This window comes from Rhea americana, unplaced genomic scaffold (genome assembly GCF_003343005.1).
Source record: "Rhea americana isolate MKP2758 unplaced genomic scaffold, rheAme1 scaffold_66, whole genome shotgun sequence".
In the NCBI taxonomy this organism is placed as follows: domain Eukaryota; kingdom Metazoa; phylum Chordata; class Aves; order Rheiformes; family Rheidae; genus Rhea; species Rhea americana.
In genome coordinates this window covers 2,492,956-2,511,035 of record NW_028186823.1, presented here as the reverse complement: position 1 = coordinate 2,511,035, position 18,080 = coordinate 2,492,956, and the positions used below count along the sequence as shown (strand labels likewise).

The 18,080-nt window shown below is 38.5% G+C and overlaps 2 protein-coding genes across 4 annotated transcripts in view; one reads left to right on the top strand and one right to left on the bottom strand.

The window, feature by feature from the left end:
• LOC146586721 (pinopsin-like) overlaps positions 1-11,267 on the top strand; it is an 85,558-nt gene extending 74,291 nt beyond the window's left edge. The window contains exon 4 of the mRNA XM_085320851.1: positions 10,971-11,267. Within this exon, the coding sequence (XP_085176977.1) occupies positions 10,971-11,198 (228 nt within the window). The 3' untranslated portion in view covers positions 11,199-11,267. The remainder of the gene's footprint in view (positions 1-10,970) is intronic.
• ST6GAL2 (ST6 beta-galactoside alpha-2,6-sialyltransferase 2) overlaps positions 3,640-18,080 on the bottom strand; it is a 52,877-nt gene continuing 38,436 nt past the window's right edge. For 2 of the 3 annotated variants that reach the window (XM_085320849.1, XM_085320847.1), the window contains exon 6: positions 3,640-8,706. In XM_085320849.1, coding sequence (XP_085176975.1) covers positions 8,438-8,706 — 269 coding nt within the window. In that variant the 3' untranslated portion in view covers positions 3,640-8,437. Of the gene's footprint in view, positions 8,707-12,591; positions 12,848-18,080 lie in introns of those variants that run through there. The other variant, XM_085320848.1, reaches the window with a different exon arrangement.

Here is an 18,080-nt window from a genome sequence, read left to right as displayed (position 1 = left end):
CTGTGTTCAGCTCTGTGTATTTGCAAAGTCTAAATTAGGTCCATCAGATAGCTTACAATTTCATTTGTGTTGAAGAAAACAAGCACAGTAACTGGAAAACCACCCAACGCCTTCACAGAGACRTATTGCTAGGGAAAGAAAATAATGCCGCTTGATCCATAAGGAAGTTTTAGCAAATCCTCCTGTCCTCTTTTCTGAAAAAGCAGGCTCTGAAGCAGGCTCTGTGCAGAAATTTCTTCCCCTTCCCCTCCTGATYGTCTGTCTGTTCTCCTCATGCTCAAGATACAACACCCCTCTTGCCTGCTGCCCACTCTCCTCATAGGCAGCAAGGCTGGCCCTAAGGGYAGTCCTCAGGCACTTCTAGTTTGTGGAAGAGACTCATCTCATGTTTCATTCCTGACTTGCCTGAAGTCCCTGCTCTGTCCCTGTACTAATCAAGGTTGTAGATACTTGACATGAATTTGAGATCAGGAACCTCACCTTATCTATAAAACCTCAGACAACCTTATGAACTATACTTTTCTTGAGGCAAGTTCATGTCATATTTGCCTGCAGTGCTCTAGGAATGACGGAATAATGCTTAAAAGACAGAAAAAGAGTCCTTTTGTTTTACAGACACACATGAAAACTATTCAGAAACCTCCAAACCTCTTCTGTTTTTTTTCCCCTAGTACCTCATCTGCCTAGGAGACACAGCTGCTGCTCGTGGCAGCAGCAATGCAGAATTAGCCATGTGCATCAGCACACTGGGATTTACTGTGGAAGAGAGCACTGCTTGGAAGGAGGGCCAGCAAGATACTTTAACTGGGAAGCACAGTTGCAGCCAGATGACTGTCTGGGAGCAAGGCAATTAACAGCAGCTGACACAGCCTGGAGTCAGCACTGGTAGCAAATTTCTCCTCTGGCTACTCCCATAAAATGAAAGCAGCTGTGATGCCTACTGCCTGCCCTCCTGAATCACTTCTGAAGTCCCTTCACAAGTGTATCAGGAGTTGCTGCTGCAGTTATTATCCCGCATATATCAGCATCCTGTAGCCAAAAGGGTATTTAATTCTGTGTTTGTCTAYGCTCAGAAACAGGTCACCAGAGGAAATGGGCCTTTGTATTTCAGCTATTGTACAGCCAAGTTTAAGCAGGTGGAGGAGGAGGAGGAGGTTGCTCAGAGTATAGCAAAGTAACCCCAAACTCTGCTGAGGCAAGGCTTTTATGAGTTTACTTTATAGTACTTATTATGTTTACAGGCAAGCTGAGCCTGAGCAGAAGTCTGTTACTGTTCAGGGCTCTGCCTTAGTTYTTTGTTTTAAAATCACATCTCACCACACTAAACCTGACAGCAGCAAAAGCTGCTGATTAGCGGGGTTCCTCTCTAATCGATGGAAAAAATAAGATGACAAGCAGTCAAATACAATTAAGTCACTATAAGGAAAAAGCAGCAGTTTCACATTTGTGTCTGGTACATTACTTATTTCTAGCAATCTCATAGAAAATCATRGAATGGTAAGGTTGGAAGGGACCTYTGGAGATCATCTAGTCCAACCCTTAGCATAGCCCATAGAGGGATTGAACCYSCARCTTTAGCATTAGCAGTGCCATGCTCTAACCAACTTAGCTAAACCTTTCCTCACAGGACTTCAGCCTTCCTTGTCTCTCCCGCTTCCCTCCCGTGTCCCCYTTTCTTTACTTCTAATATATTTAAGAATCAGAAGGTCACATCAGCTATGGCATCCTTTATGATTTGTCACAACCTACTTGTGCTGCCAGTTCTCTAGTGGCTATCCTAACTCTGGGGGAAAAAACTCATCATATTCTAGTATTACAGTTAGTTCCCTGTGATTTTAGTGCATCTCCATCAAACTTAGTAATCATTTACTTGAACATTAGGTCATTTTTTTACCTACAAGAAAGAATAGCACATGTATTTCTAACTCGCCTTGGTTAGCAAGGCACGAAGCTACCCAAGGAGTCTTTCTGCATTTAACTTCCACATTAGTGCAGTAATGGCTTTGAAGTGCATTATCTGGAGCAACTTAACACTGTAAGGAAGTAGAATGTAATTATTAAAAATAAGCAAACATACATGAATTAAGTGGATATTGGYAGGTTTGTGGACATAGGTAGGGTAAACCTATGCTATTGCAATGAAATAATCAAATTATCCACCTGACAACCTGAAAAGATCATGATGCTAGAAAAACTGGTATAGAAGCTCAACCAAACCACAGGCATTACTGGCCTGTTCATACTTATCAGTGAAGTGGCTCCACAATAAGCTACTACCTAGTCATTGCTGCAGATGCAGGTTTCTGCAGAAGATGGCTTATATGACGACAGCAGAAGACTGGCTTCTCTTGTCTTGGGAGTTGCTGCAGTCAAGACAGCAAGCTGTAGCAATCATCTGCAACACTTCTTTCAGCCCAATTACAACAGAGAAGCTAATAATACAGATAAACCAACCAAGATGCTGTATGAAGTTTTAGTTTTACCTTCACCTCCTACAGCTATCGCTGCTAAAGAACAGCAACATGTTCTCTATACTCAACACGATAGAGTTTATGTTTCACCTCCTACTGAGATACTGGATTGCATGCATGTGGGCTACACAGTGAGGAAAGGATGTTCTTTCCCATCTTCTCATAAAGACAACAAAGCTTTTTGAACAATTTATATTTGGAACGCAGTGACTAAAAAGAAAAGAAGGATGGCAAAAGCAAAGCTGTTGGATTTGAAAAGCTTCAATTAGTTGCTTCCTTCATGCATCCCAGCATTCAGTATATCACGTATTGTAGCTCATTGTTGTGAGTTTTCGGAGAGGTGTTACTTGCATTTCATGACATATGGTAATTATCCATGAACATTACCTACCAGGAGGTGGTGTAATACAAAGGACGAGCTGCACTTTTAGTGGCTGCCAGGGGTTTCTGACAGCAATCCAAATTTTAATGTTTCACTAAYGTGCAACTAGCTTTACTGTGAGCATAAATGTTCAGTAACTTTCTGGGATGAAAACAATGTACCTCACCTCAAATTAGCTGAACTCTAGTAACTGCATAGTTCAAAGATTATCAAAACCAGAGGAATGCTTCACATTTAATGGATTTAAGCAGACCTGTAGAGGTTAAATTATGTGGTATTTCATCACAGACTGAGTGGCAAGTTAAGTTTTCCTTTTTGTAAGCTTTTTTCCACTTTAATTGATGATTGAATTAAAAAAAAGTCTATTCTTGTTCTTTAAGACATGATACCAGACTTTCTGAACGAGTGACAGTGCCATTCTGTTGAATTTCACCAGTTTTTCGAGTACAGCTTGAAGTCATCAGAGCATGAGGTGAAGCCCTTAGAAGGCTTAAGTGTCCCAAGAAATTGACTGCTGTAACTATAGCAGCATAATATATTCTCCCAAGGGAAACCTAGAGCTCYTAATTGGGTAGACATGCTCATTTTAGAATAAAACTGACTTTACAATTTTCAGGTGTTTTTTTGTGGTTTACTGTGAAAGCTACTTGTCAGCCTAGCTGTCCATTTTGATTTGAGATTTTSTTACAATTGTGGGCAGAACTGACAGTCACCTTCCCTGTTTCATGCTGTCTGCAGTTCAGTGCCATCCACTCAAGCCCATACAAAAWGACCAGAACTCCTAAACAAATGAAAACAAATGTTTTATTTACAGGAAAAAATCTGTACACTGTGCATACATAAAAATATACAAAATCATAATAGAAAATATAAAAAGTGTTAAAATGTATACAAACACTGCTTAAAAATGTGACTCTTGTAAAATCTCAAGCTTTGTTATTAGAGTACACATTCATTTAAAAAAATCATCATACAAAAAAATTCTCAAAGCTATTAAAAAAGTACACAGTCTATATTTGAATAGTTCTATGACTACATATCGTAAGAGTGATGGGATGTTATGGATAAATGTAAGGCTTTTACACACAACTTTTATTTCAAGAACAAAACATTGAACCTGATCACTAAGCCAGACAGACAAAATTTGCAGTGTCAAAAGCTATTTAATGATGCAGGTAGGCCCAGACATGGGCTACTTTAAAGTTCAAACAGTTAAATCAGATATCTTCCTTGTGTGTGAGAGGATAGCTCTCAGGAAAATTTTAGATGTTTTCTAATGACAGTCTTCTGAAAGACCTACTTCAAAAAACAATTCCTTTTGTTCAATACCCATGAACTTTAGAGAACACAAACAGAGAAATGCTAGCCATTTATTTTTGCAATCAATGCATCTAATACTCATTTCACTGTGCCTCGGTGTTACTGTCCAAATGGCATTTCCTATCCTTAAGAACTAACGTAGAAGGAAATGAAAAAAAATATCACTATGAATTGGATTAGTCTGCATGTGTTTTGAATTCCTATTTATTTCAATCCATCTCTAAAATGATTGAGTTCAATCTATGCAACTATTTAGTGTAGACACTTGTCTTCATTCAGGAAAAAATTGTTTTGGTTTTGATGAGTTTGGCAAGAGGTCTACAGCAGTACAAAATTCGGATGTCACCAAGGAAAGTGTCCTAACCAAAGACATGCAATGATTTAGGTAAATTTGTGCAGWTTGAGTGTAGATCAGTCAGAGGATGTAAATCGTATGTCTTTCTCTAAAGGTACATACTTTTTGTATCATTGTAACTTCCCTGACTTTATCAGAGTTTCACCAGCACGGTAAGGAGAAGAAAGAACACTTAGTAGTATAGTCCATTGAGGGACTGCCTGACCGTGAGGTTATGCCCAGGTAAGCTTTAGAACCACAAATGAATGGAACAATGAAATAACCTTTTCTAGGATGAAGACTTTGGCTCCAAATGAGACAAAATCTCTTCATTGTTTGTCTTTAATAAACAGAAGAGTACCTTGATTTAACCATCCGAAGGCTGAATGMAAAAATAACAGAGCACCACAAGTCAGAAAAGCTACAGAATTCACAGTGGAAAAAACAGCATAATGCAATTCAACATAAATTCAGCACATTTACTTAAGCTGCTGCTGTGTTTCTATTTTGTTTTAATCAAGTGCAACTGCTGTTCACAGTACCAGGGCACAAAATGAGGCTCTCTAGCTTTTGAAGGCAATTTATTCCTATTTATCAGTAACCCCCCCCCCACTAAATTTAAAGCCTGCAGCATTGTAACAAATGTGAACGGTACCCAAGGTGTCAACCAGCGCTGGTATTTGCTTCGCTGATGACATATGCAGAGCCATGTTTGTGCAGATCTCGTCTATGCTGGCATTGCCCTCTCTTACTGTGTGATAGCCATGCAGGACAGCTGCAAAGCCATGATTTTATCTATTTTCCAAAACCCCCAAGATCTGGATAGGAAAATGCGTTTCCTTTCACATTAGCTGCATTTAATATATGTATGTATGTAAAAACAAAACTCTCATAAGTTACTATTATTAAAAGATACGCAGATTCAGTGTTCAATTCAGTGCTAAATCACTGTTTTAAATTGACTGAAGMTGATCCTTTGTAAAGATCTCTGTCTTCACAGGGCAGAAGAAATGCACACAAATGCAAAAATACTTGGTAGTCTCCTATAAAAGCCACCAATGCCAAAACSACAGAATGTGCAAGCTGGTGGTCTCAGCACCTCTTTAGAGTCCTTTATGTTCCCCCTTTACTTCTGCCCCTTGCTGCCTTGCACAAGGTGGAGGTGAGCAAATCAGGTACACTTGTATGGACAAGATGAGGCAGGAGGAGTAAACTCTTTTAAGCAATCATAAGATGTTTSAGCAGACAGACCAGTGAACTATCACAGTGGAAACCAGTGTTCAGAAGCCACTCTAAGGGTGCCTGCTTTTTTTCAAGAGGATGGACATCACAGGTTAGTCGTCTTCCTCTGTGAGCAAGCAAGAGCTTGTAGCACAGGCRTCTCCTAAGGTGATGGCACCCACATTGACTTTTGACTTGTGGAAGGGATGCTGACTGCCTTACAAATTAGAACACAGCTGGGCAGATACACACCAAATTCTCACGGAATTAGTTGCCTAGTATGTTCAAAGGTGAAAAAGTCAGGGCATATGGACAAAGAAAAAATTTCTGCTGAAGGCTTGGCATGTGCAGTCAAATAGACTAAAAGTATCATCTATTTTCTGACATGCCAGACCTGATTTTGCACTGTTATTTAAATGATGTATCAAGTAAGTATGCTTAGCATTTGTTACGTGAAACTTTTAGAATTTGCATTACTCTGTACAACAGCTATATGGACTTTGCCAACAAACTACTGATAGAGTAATAAAGCATAATCCTACTGTGGATAACTGAGTAATGCAGTTGGTATTTTTCTTTGTTGAAATCACAGTTTAAGGTTAGTGGTTGAAGATCAGTCAAAAGTGATGTGATCTTTTTCAGAACTTGAGAAATTCCTGCGTATGGAAAAGCAGCATATTCATTAGCTAGCATATTTAATTACCTAGAACGCTAATTAACTCCTTTCCTTTACAAGCATATAGTAGCTAACCTAGCATATAAGAACGAGAGATGTGTTTGATAGTTTGTTCAGACTTCATGTTTTGCAAACAGGGAACCAAATACATGGAAAAAATAGATTATCAGTTCTATTTAGGTTACCTATTCTCCACAAGATTAAATGAGTGTTAACTTTTAAGAGTAAAAGTTGCTGCTGTATATTAAAAGTCAGTATGTAATACATCCAGAGGCTAAGGCTAATGTGAATAAAACCTATTCAMTTTGATATGCACCAAAATGATTTATGGACATTACTGTCCATACAACACAGAAGTACAATGTTTAGATCATCTGGACATACTTTCTGTCAATTAGAGGAACCCTAGAGGATCACAAAACCCAAATAAAATGACCAGATGGAAAACAAAGGCTAAACTGTATGTAGGAAATACATTCTTTGCTCTTGAGGAAGGAAAATCATCAAATCATAAAAGCAGAGTAAGAGGAGATGGATTCTGTGATCATATTTACATTATTATTGGAGAGGAAATAGTCATTAATATTGCATTTGCGTTCTCCGATTGCCTTTCTGTTGCTTAAGACCAAACACGAAAAATACTTTCCACTYTGCTACTGTTTTCAGTGCCTTTTTACGCTATCTGCCTTTTAGTGAATGGACTGGGGTTGGATATAGCTGTGCTTTTACATACATAAACCTTTCTCCTGAACCTACCCTAAGAAAAGGGTACAGTATCTCAGGGCACAGTGCTGTTAAAAAAAGAGAACATTAATGTGGAAAATAATGTTTTAAATGCATTAATATCCATGTGTTTATTTAGAAGGGCCTTAAAGACTATCATCTTCATTGTATGTTAYGAAGGAAAATAGCAGATTATCTCCATATGCAAGTCACAGTCATTTTTTGTTGGCATTACAGTTTCTCTGGGGTATAGTCTTTCAAATGTGAAATAAAAAAAATGCTGATATCCTCTTTGTCAGAAAACTCCCTATGCTTTCTTAAAAGCAGGAGCTTGTGAACAAGTGAGTTTGATCTGAATCACAACAAAATACCTAACAAATGATGCCTGTGAACTTGAATGCTATCTTTGCTCTAAAAAGGTGAGCTCCATCTAGGTTTGCTTTCAGCGTGAGGTGTGCGAGCTACACAGCCTCCCCTGGTGTTCTTTGGGTGGCTATTCTGTATCTGTGCAGACTGGGGAGAGGCATCCTAAGGCATCAATTCAGTCTTGCTTACACCCTCTGGATAGGCCTCCCTGGGAGAATTATTTTTCCTGGCTGGGTTCAGAATGTTTTTTGCTTTCTGAAGAAAGGGGAAATTTCTCTTCTCCCTCTGCCTCACARGGTGTCAGAATGGGGATCTGACATCAAAGATATGTTCAGTCATTTAAACGGTTTAGCTGTGTGTACAGCAATCTCCACTTGCATTGACTTCGTAGCCACCGTAAGGCCCCTTATATTGCTAGAGGCCTATAATTGAGCCTGTGGATGAATGAGAATTAGTCTACCCTAATCGATGAATGCATAGCTCAGAGTAGTGATTACTTCATTCTTAGAGAGTGTGAAAATCCCATGGAGCCACGAGAAATGCTGCATTGTTCAACTGGCAGCTCTGTATGTGAACAATACAGGCTGTTCACAATGCCAGATTTAACAGTTAAATAAGTTCATTAAAGAAAAGTTACAATCTAGCACATGTGGCATAAGAGACCACTGACAAATTCTGACAATCACACCCACAACAATACATTATATTTCTGCCTAATTATGTCCTTTGCACCCTTCATGAGCTAAGCTTTTTTTTCTTTAACTATTTGCAAAGCAGTAATAAATACTCAGGCTCAGAAAAGAAGTATTTCTTATGCCTGCTACTTACTTACAATTTATAGACTCAAGACTAGATTGGTCTAAGATACATTTTTCAAGTATTCTCTTCTTGTTTATAGTACAACAGTAGTACCTTATTGCACATTGTTTCCGAAAGATTATCTTCTACAAATGTGGGAAATTATTCCGTTCGGGGCACTTGACAGACTTGAACCCTGGCAAAATGACTTTCCCTTTCCGATACAAATCATCCTGCAAACCTTTGTTCATCCTCTGAACCAACAGCTTCTCATAGAGCAGTGGATGGTAGGCCCCTAAGGTACACGCTGCATCGTAGTAGAGTTCATGGTAGTGACATAGGTCGGTCTGTCGGACTGAAGGGATGTATTCATACACGTGCACTTCGTTACACATGGACATCATGATGAGGATACCTGGAGCAGAAAGTGAGAACAAAAATGAACCCTAGATTTCACCTTCCTCCYAGCATTTCTCCTGCAATCATCCAATCTGGTTTTTCTTCCTTGCTTTCATCCATGTGTTGTACACCCTACGGATTACTTCATGCTTACATAAAATCATTAYGTGAGGTCTCCATTTTGGTAGGGCAGCTTTCACTTGTCACTGCCATCCCTTGCAGAGCTAAAACAGGGTAGGACACTGAGCATAAGGAAAGAATGAGAAGCCTGTGAATGCCTGGCATACCATCATCAACCTCCCCAACCTTCCAAGCGAGGAAGCTGCTTTCTGTAACACATCCCTTGTTTGTATATTATTGACTCTTGAAGTTAYTTAGCAAGACAGACAAGGTCTTTAAGTTCACTTGAAGAGTACAGAACAATTACACACAGAACTGTTTTTTTTGTTGTTGTTGGGGTTTTTTTTGTGGGGAGCTTTTCTTGGTATTTCTGCCTTTCTTGGTATTTTTAACATTTCCACAGCTAAATTCTGACCTGCCACGTACAGATGGTAGAAAAAGGTATGCCCTTTTTATCCTTCTCTGTGCTTTCAGATATTCGTTTCTTGTAAATATTTACACGCACATTTAGTTTCAAGGATATGAAGAATCTGACTGATTTCCCTTTTTTGTACATCAGGACTAGGAGAAACAAGAATAGAAAGGTGGGCCAGTACCACCTAACATTTCTTCCTTTGCCTTCTGGATGGTTGACTGAGATCACTGACTGGAGTACAGTWTTGCTGAACTCCTTGAACACTCTGCCCTTATCATAATACTGCTTTTTCTCAGTCTGGAATTGAACCTACTCCACTTCTTCGATCCACTAGTTTCTCTCCACATAGGAAAACATTGCCAAGATGACAGCTTACATACGTGCAGACAGACATATAGGAGAAGAATCAACCGTGTTTTGTGGGTGTAAAAGTCCATGCCCTCTGAGCAGCTGGCAAAGAATCTCATGAAGAGAGGCTGAGGAAGGTGAATTCTCTGTTAGGGGAACTCTGCCGCTAGGRAAAGCCCTTGACCACTTGCTACACAGCAAAGAGGAGCCTGCAAAATGCCCATCCATGTTTTAGTGCCACATGCCAATGACAGATTATTATCAGCATTGTCAATACCAGCTCAGAATGGCCAAATATAAATTCATTTGCTGTTTAAAGTTAACCAAAGGTCTCCTGCAACCATAGGATGCTGTTATTCTGCTTATCCSAACTCAATGACAGATACAGGAGGAAGACAGGTGGACTTATGCAAAATTTGTTTTCTTGAGGCAGGATAGTAAACCTGCACTAACAAAGGGTCCTTATAGCTTTGAAAATGAGAGAAATCTTACTGTTGAGTTTGCACATTTTCAAAAGGACTAATATGTGATACTGATTGCCACTGCTATCCAAACTGCAACATTTTCCCATCAATCTCAGTTTATGGGAGTCTTTTCTGTTTGACATAGCCAAGTAAAATAACAGAGATGAGTAAGCCTCGGAAACATTTTTTGAAGGGTTCCTTTAAAAAATCAGAATTTATATAAAATGTATTGAAGCACCTGTTGCACAACTGGTATTCCTATCTGTTGAATGCAACCGTTAGCTCTCAGAGAAGGAGACAGCTGTGTTACTACTGTTCACTTGGCACTTACAAATGAGAACTGAAGTAATTGTTTTTGCTGTACAAGAGCTTTGGAATCATAAAGCATCAAAGGTGTTGTGAGTAAGTCTCACAAGYGAAATGAATTAACATAAAAATTATTTTGGTTCTTTAATTAAGCAAAGCCATTGTCTGAAGTTTAGTTTGCAAATTGGGAACACAGAGATTCCAACAGCTTACTAATGAAAAGCACCGTATGTTCTTCCTGCTGTGTATTATTAGATTATCAAAATGATGTTTTCCTGCCTGATATGTGAAGTAGCTCAGAACCAATTATTTCTATGATTAAATCTTTTATCACAAGTGAAAGGTTCAGAAAATGTTTTAGATTATTCTGCAGCTTTATATTCTAGTGGTCTTAGAAAAACAAAGAACACCAGTTCCAAAGGAAAAGTCCACAAATGTAAGTGAACATGGATCTTAAGCAGCAAGAAACATGGATTCACAGCGAAAAAATAAAAATAATTATGATTTGTCCAAAAAGGTACAAAGTTAATAAATCAGACCTTTCTTTTCCTCCAGACTGTTATAGAGATGCTCTGAATTTTTGCCTGCTTTGCCAGTATGTCTAGAACTGTTTGTGTTTTTTTTCAGTTTTACAAATGCTTTCTTCTGCTTTTCCACTGTCAACCTCATTCCTCCATTGATGGAGACCCTACCAGCCACTCTAAGGTAACCGTTATCCAGCTAAATCAGAAAATGGACTGTGGAAATGTGTGCAATAATGAACCACGTCCCAAAACAGACAATAAAATGACTTCTTTTCTTCGCCTAGAGCCAAGGCTGGAGCCAGCTTCAAAAAATACACCACCGATGTCATAGGAAAATTTGCTCTAATGGAAAGAACAAGCCTTAACCGGCTTATGTTTCATTTCACTACTACCTTACCCAGCTAACCTTAAAATTCCTAAAGGAAATTGCCATTTATGGAATAGGAAGACTGTCAAGAACAAAAAAATTGAGGCTCTATTATTATTTCTTTAATAACAGTAAAGATGGTCACATCACTGCAGAAACGGTTCAACAATGACAAATTTTTTTAAGCAATATTATTGCCTTTCCTGTAAACTGGAGCACTTAGAAGTGGTAAAGGTTTAATTCTTAGTGATCTGTGGATCAGTGTTCTCCAGAATGAACCTAAAAGGCATGCTGGGCTATCTAGTTTAGCTTCTTGCCTTCCTGCATTGTTCCCTATACTCCATTCCCTGCGATTTCAAATTAGGATACCCACAAATACCGTTAAGTATGGTAAAGTGACAGTTTTTGGACATTTCCCTTGGGAAACTGTTCCACAGCCAAGTATCTCCAAATTTTCTGTATTTAGCTCAGCCTCATTTTTTATTTTTACTTTAAGTCAGTTATTCCTCAAAATTAATTTAATCTCCAGCATTTACAACATCTAGGGATATCTATTTGTTAGGATGTTGTGCCTTGTCCACTTTCTGTCTATTCATTCCTTAAAGTGCTGGGGGATTGGACTAGATTTTCCCCACATGAGCACTAAGGTCTACAACAACKTCTACTGTATCACTCTACATTTAGGTGCCCAGATGGGAATTCCTAGTGGAATTCACAGCAATGTATCTAGGGATGGATTCCCCGCAGAAGAGAACAGAAGGATTTCTACACTGGCTCAGACCAACTGTCTGTTTAGCTTGGCATCCTGGTCTTCAACAGGGCCAGAAGCAGATGGGAAAAAGAGAAAGAGCAGATGGGAAAAAGGGAAACAAGGCAATACAGAGAGGATTCTTCACCATTAAACCCTTAATTCACCATTTACTTACTCATGGTAAGTTGTCAGTGATTCAGGACTTCATTAGCCACTAGTTGTATACAGACCACCCTGTTTAATTCCTAGTGACAAAGCTGTCCAACCTAAGTAAGTTTATTCCCTTTTGAACTCCCTTGAGTTTTTGGCCTTCACAGCATCCTAGTGTCCTAGTGGACATGAGAGCACTCTTGAGACTTCCAGATTTGCTGTACATGCCAAATACCCAAACCCAGCCTTGAGAAAAATGGATGGCCAGTGGCAGACCTTCTCTCCCTCAGTACCTCTAATACTGTAGACCACTGGCCAGAGAGACTGAAAGTGCAGTACAACCAGCACTCCCATCTCAACAACCTATGGACTAGATAGATCCCAAGGTTACACACCTACTGCTTGAGCTGCATAAATCTGAGGCGGCAAGTCCACTGAGCAGACAAAGCCCCCAAATATGCTTAGAATTAGCTGTTCCTACTGTTTCTTTCAAAAATAGAAGGTGAGTTAGCCCTATATTAAAAAAGAACAACAACAACAACAAAAGACAATCTTGGGAAGCAGGTGTTTGTAATCAGTTCTGCCCATTTATGAATACAGTTTCCTCTCAAATATGGAATAAATGGTTTCATTCTCTCCTGTGCCTTAGAGGATGTGAATCCACCTCCTCCACAGCAGGACACCTCTTGTGTTGCAGAGCCTTCACTGAAATCTAAGTTTACAAAAAACATGAATTAGAAGGGGAAAAAATCAGGCATTTTTAAAAGAAGTGGCAGTTTAAACCATGACGACATTTATAACAGTGTCCTTATTAGGATATGTTTGATTTTTTTCTCTATTCACTTTCTAATGCCAAATCTGTCTTGTTTTCATGAAGTCCCTAAAATTGGGCTGCCAGTCGAATTCCCCAGACTATGGCTCTCACATTCCACTCCACCTTTTTTTAATATCACTCTAACTCAATTTTTCTCTTTTCTTGGTGTTAACAACCTTGGAATGAGTTACTAACATCTGTCCCCTTCACCTGTGAGTGTGCCAAGCTGTCTATATTTTCATCTCCCTCACAACTCAGTTTCCCCATCTTTCCTTCGCTTCCCAGTTGCCTTCGGTGATCTTGTGACATTTTGGATGCGACTTCAGTGACAAAGAAAAGATGTCATCTAACTGCTTCCTGACTTCATCTTGCTTCTATTAACCTATTCTGCTGCCAGACTGCTCTGCAAAGTCCTACTTTTCTTCCCATTTGTTTTCTTCCTATATTTCTTTCTACATTATTAATTCTGAAGTTTTTCAAGCTGATTCTCTTTGCATTTGATTATTACCTCCCACATGTATTAACCTACATGTGTTTCCATGTGTCCCTTGTTTACTTCTTTTCTGTATATTGCCAGTAGAGTACATGCCTATCTATCTACTTATTTCTTTGGCCTATCCACTATTCACATTACTGCCCAATTTCATATCATCTGCAAGCATGTTTCATATCTTAGCACTCCTCCTTGATCACCAGCATCAGTATTAATGGAAAACAAATTATTTGGTAGCCTTCTAGGTAAAGAACTTCCACACAATACACTTCTCTGTTAGTCTTTTCTCACAGTCCTTACGGTAGTTTTCAGTCAATGCACAATTGTGTGTTGAGCTGCATATAAAGCAGCACAGACTGGCTTACGCAAGATGTAAGGAGATATTAATGAGCATAGTGAGACACTCATTATCCCAACATTTAATAGTCTGGGTAGAATTAATCTCATTGAGCTGTCCCACTGCTAAGCTAGCTGTCTAAGGAACTCTTTATAGATAAGGAAAGAGACAAGCATTTTTAGGGCACAATTCATCTGACCTACTTTAGATGTCTGCTTTAGGATGAGGTGTGCTGTTTGTCTCTAGTGACTAGATAGAAACTGAAAATAGAATCTAGTTCTTGAAATCAAGCACTTTCTTCTCCCCTCTTGTAGGTCAGAAGCTTTTGTACCTTTCAGAAAAATAATGCAATTGGATTTTCCAGGAACAATGTGTGAAGAAACAAAAATAAGGAGTGATTCATCTATGAAATGTGCCCATCTGCAGTGCAGATATCCCATCTGAGAAATGGGATCAGAGACTTCTTTACGGTGGTGGAAGGAAGCAGGTACTTTTAGGAAGCAGATCCTAAAGTGGATATTTAAAAATGGAACATATGAATCATTCTCCAGAAGTTCCTGTTTTTTTCTATTAACTATCAAGAGAGTCTCAATACTGCATTTTCGGGATCACATATACCTGTATTCTATCAGGTATGTGTAGTTCTATCTAAGCTCTCAGCACAAGCTGAAAATTTCACACGCAGATGTGAACACGGGTCTAAAAGGGGGGGATCTTATCAATGTGTATAAGTATCTGAAGGGAGGATGTCAGGGAGACAGGGACAAACTCTTTTCAGTTGCCCTGTGTGACAGGACAAGAGGCARTGGGCAGAAACTGAASCACAGGAAGTTCTGCCTGACCGTGAGGGGGAATTTCTTCCCTGTGAGAGTGASAGAGCACTGGCACAGGTTGCCCAGAGAGGTTGTGGAGTCTCCTTCTCTGGAGATATTCAAGGCCCGCCTGGATGCAACCCTGTCTACCATGCTCTAGGTGACCCTGCTGAGTGGGGAGGCTGGACTAGATGATCTCCAGAGGTCCCTTCCAACCTTACTGATTTTATGGTTCTATGAAAAGCCGCACTTAACAGATGCCTATTTCTTGCTCTAATAAAGCTGAGGCTGGCTAGTACAAACATAGACCTGCACTGGAGACATCTAAAGCTAAGTGAAATGAGTCCTATTACTTTGACCAACCTTGCTATGTACTACAAAGAGAAGTAAATTTTATGAGCAAACACCAAGCTGCGGGGAAACAGCCAGGTCTGCCTTTATCTTTTTATGCTCACTAGGATTAAGATATGGGACTAAGAGTGGGGACAAAATGCATATTTTGCACAGTGAAATTAGGCTTTGTGGTTAGCTAATAATTTAAAAAGAATGTTCTCTGCTTTRTAAGTAAATAAAATCTAATCTAATATACCTGAATACAACAGATGCTGTCTGAAAGCATCTAAAATAATAGCTGTAATTCAAACACTCACCAAKATTTCATCATTACTTTACCAAACTGTAATAGACACTGAATACACTTAAATACAAATGATTATTGCACTCATAATGTGTCTCATTTGCACACATGGCAGAAATTTTGTTACATAAAAAATTCACYAATAAGCTTATGTTTGATATTACACGTGCTTGAAGATATTACAAATAAACATAAAGCATTTAGCATGTATAGTTTCTAGGTGTTAGTTTACTTCTCTAAAGTCTATATTGGTCCTCTCTTGTGCAAACACATCAGCTTATTCCTGGAGGCCAGGTACCACAGGAAAGTTTGTTACTCCTTGAAACTGGGCCAAATGTACCTTGGTTATTCTTTTGGAATATATAATCAAAGTAGCTTTAATTTTTTAAAAACTATGATTCTCAAAAGTGTTCTTTTATATCTACTTAAGTCTACGAACTATGAAAAATGCTAACCATAAGARAAYATTACCTGAATCTACAGAAAACCAAGTATTTATTAAGGAATTTATTTATCACYAAGTGGCTCTGTGCCTAAACTTAATAAATTGTGCAGTACTTGTCTTTGATGTACAGATTTTTGCATCTTATAGTAGTCCTAGAAAAGGAAATACCTGTCACTTAATGCTATATGCAAAAAGTTGTACTTTAATCACAATAATATATTCTGTAATATGAACATCGATTAGAAAATGCTGACCAGTAATATCATATGTTTTTAAATGTATTATTCAAATTTGGATGATATACTAAAATATTAAATATGCTTTGGAGTGCTTTAAGAAGAGACTTTGTTCCTTTTTCTTTGTGTATCAGGAASCAGAGGATGCTCAAATACTGCAGTGCTTTTTATTTTCATGATAAGAATTTAATGTTTACCTTTTCSAAGGTATTATTAATTTGTGTGATGATACTTGCACAAAACTGAGCTGAAAGGAGTAAACACTATTCTGTTCCTTAGCCAACTGTTRGCAAATAGCTGAGTTTAAGTCACAGTAATACAGGCAACTCTTAGTATGTCTAATTGTCTCTTTCAGGTTATGTAAGTGTATTTTACTAAGCAAAGTTGGAGATTAGATGCAGTCTTCTATTCAACRTGTTCTCTGAGAAGGAGCCATTTTAATTATAAGTTCTTAGTCAAACAATGATCTGCTTATATTGCAGAGTAATGATATTCTTGCTAGTACTATTGTCTGGATGCATGCAAATGAAGATTAAAATAATGTTATCRACAATTAATGATGCATAGCTATTTTAAATCTGTAATGTCAACTGTAAATCTCAAACAAGACTTTCTTTCTCCCAATAATAAAGTAATCTGGATTTAGTTATCGTTTTGTGTTTAATGCGTAATATGTTATACTAAAAGCTACAACAAGTAGCAAAGATTACTATCTACACAGACAACGTGCCATGCAAAAATCTACACAGACATCTCTGAGGAGTAAAAAAAGTAGAATAGTATGGTCAGGGCTTGCATCTAGCTTTGGAAAAGGACAAAATCACTGAGATAAAGTTAAGGATACATAAATGTGAATTTCAAGTACTGTCATCACAGAGGAGGTAAGCTAACAAAGTGTACTGATGAACTTCAGTAAGCAAGACTTCCTGGCTAATCCAGTTGGAAAACAAGGGACAGGTTCAAAAACTTCTTGGAATAGTGAACTTAACAGAAAAAGCTGTATATAACCTAGATATTATTAAAAAAAACCCCTTCAGAACGCTAATGTACAAAATCATCCAGTGTACATAAGCTACTGCTTTTGAGAAACAGAAGGGAGCAGTTAGAAAAGTCTTCATCATTAGATGATAAAAATGTAAAGTCAAAACTACTTTGTTTATACAAGCTTGCAAAGAGAGCATAGAAACAGTTCTCTTAGGTAAAAATGGAAACTGCTAATTTGTGCATTATCAATATCAATTAAACACTGAACTTTGATATGATCAGAAAGAAAAGAGGAAGACTGAGTTCTGCTTTAACAGTGAAAAATATTGTGTCTTTACAGAGTATCAGTATTAATGTGAACATTTGTATCACGTATTGTCACTGCCAAAAGACAKGACAAAATACTTGTCTAAAACCAGTGATGTTTTTTCAACTGCCAATTTAGGATTTTTCAGTGGAATCCACAACTGGGATTTGATGGTTGTAGGCTTACACTCCATCATGTTTGAGAAAAATCCTTCCTAGACATGGTATGTCCTCAAATGTAACACCTGACAAACTGGCTGCAGTTCAACAGACAATGAGTTTTCAGTGATGTCCTGAATTAGACATACCACTAAGTTGGATAGGAAACAGTGCTAAAGTAGTAAGAAATTTAGTGGGAAAACCCGCAGCCAGAWAAGGGCCTATACACAGCACTGAACTTAGGTTCAGTGGTAAGGTGCAGAATGGCATCAATGACTAATGGGTCACCACAAGCTGACATGCTAATTCAGAAGAAAATGGAAAGCAGGAACATCTAATGTTGGAAACTGAAGCCAGGGGAACTGAGAAACTCTGTTCTTGGATGAAGCTCATCTGTGTTGGGTAGCATTCATCTCACCTAACTTTAGACTTGCACAATGTATAATAYGTCTATCTCTGAGCTAGTCATCTAAACTATACATTTGTCAGTGGAGAAAAACAAGCTCTTATGCTGTCTAATTCATCCTTTCCTAATGAACCACTCCCTTTACCTGCTGACTATCAGGAGTTCAGATAACCACTTAGCATGCAGAAGAACACATTGTCCAAATCTTACTCGATGCCCCAGAAGACAGCTAACTCAGATTTTAGAAAGTGTGTCCCTAGTGGAGTACTGTCCCAAGCATCATGCCTAACCAGGCACATTGCTCACTCTTTTTAGT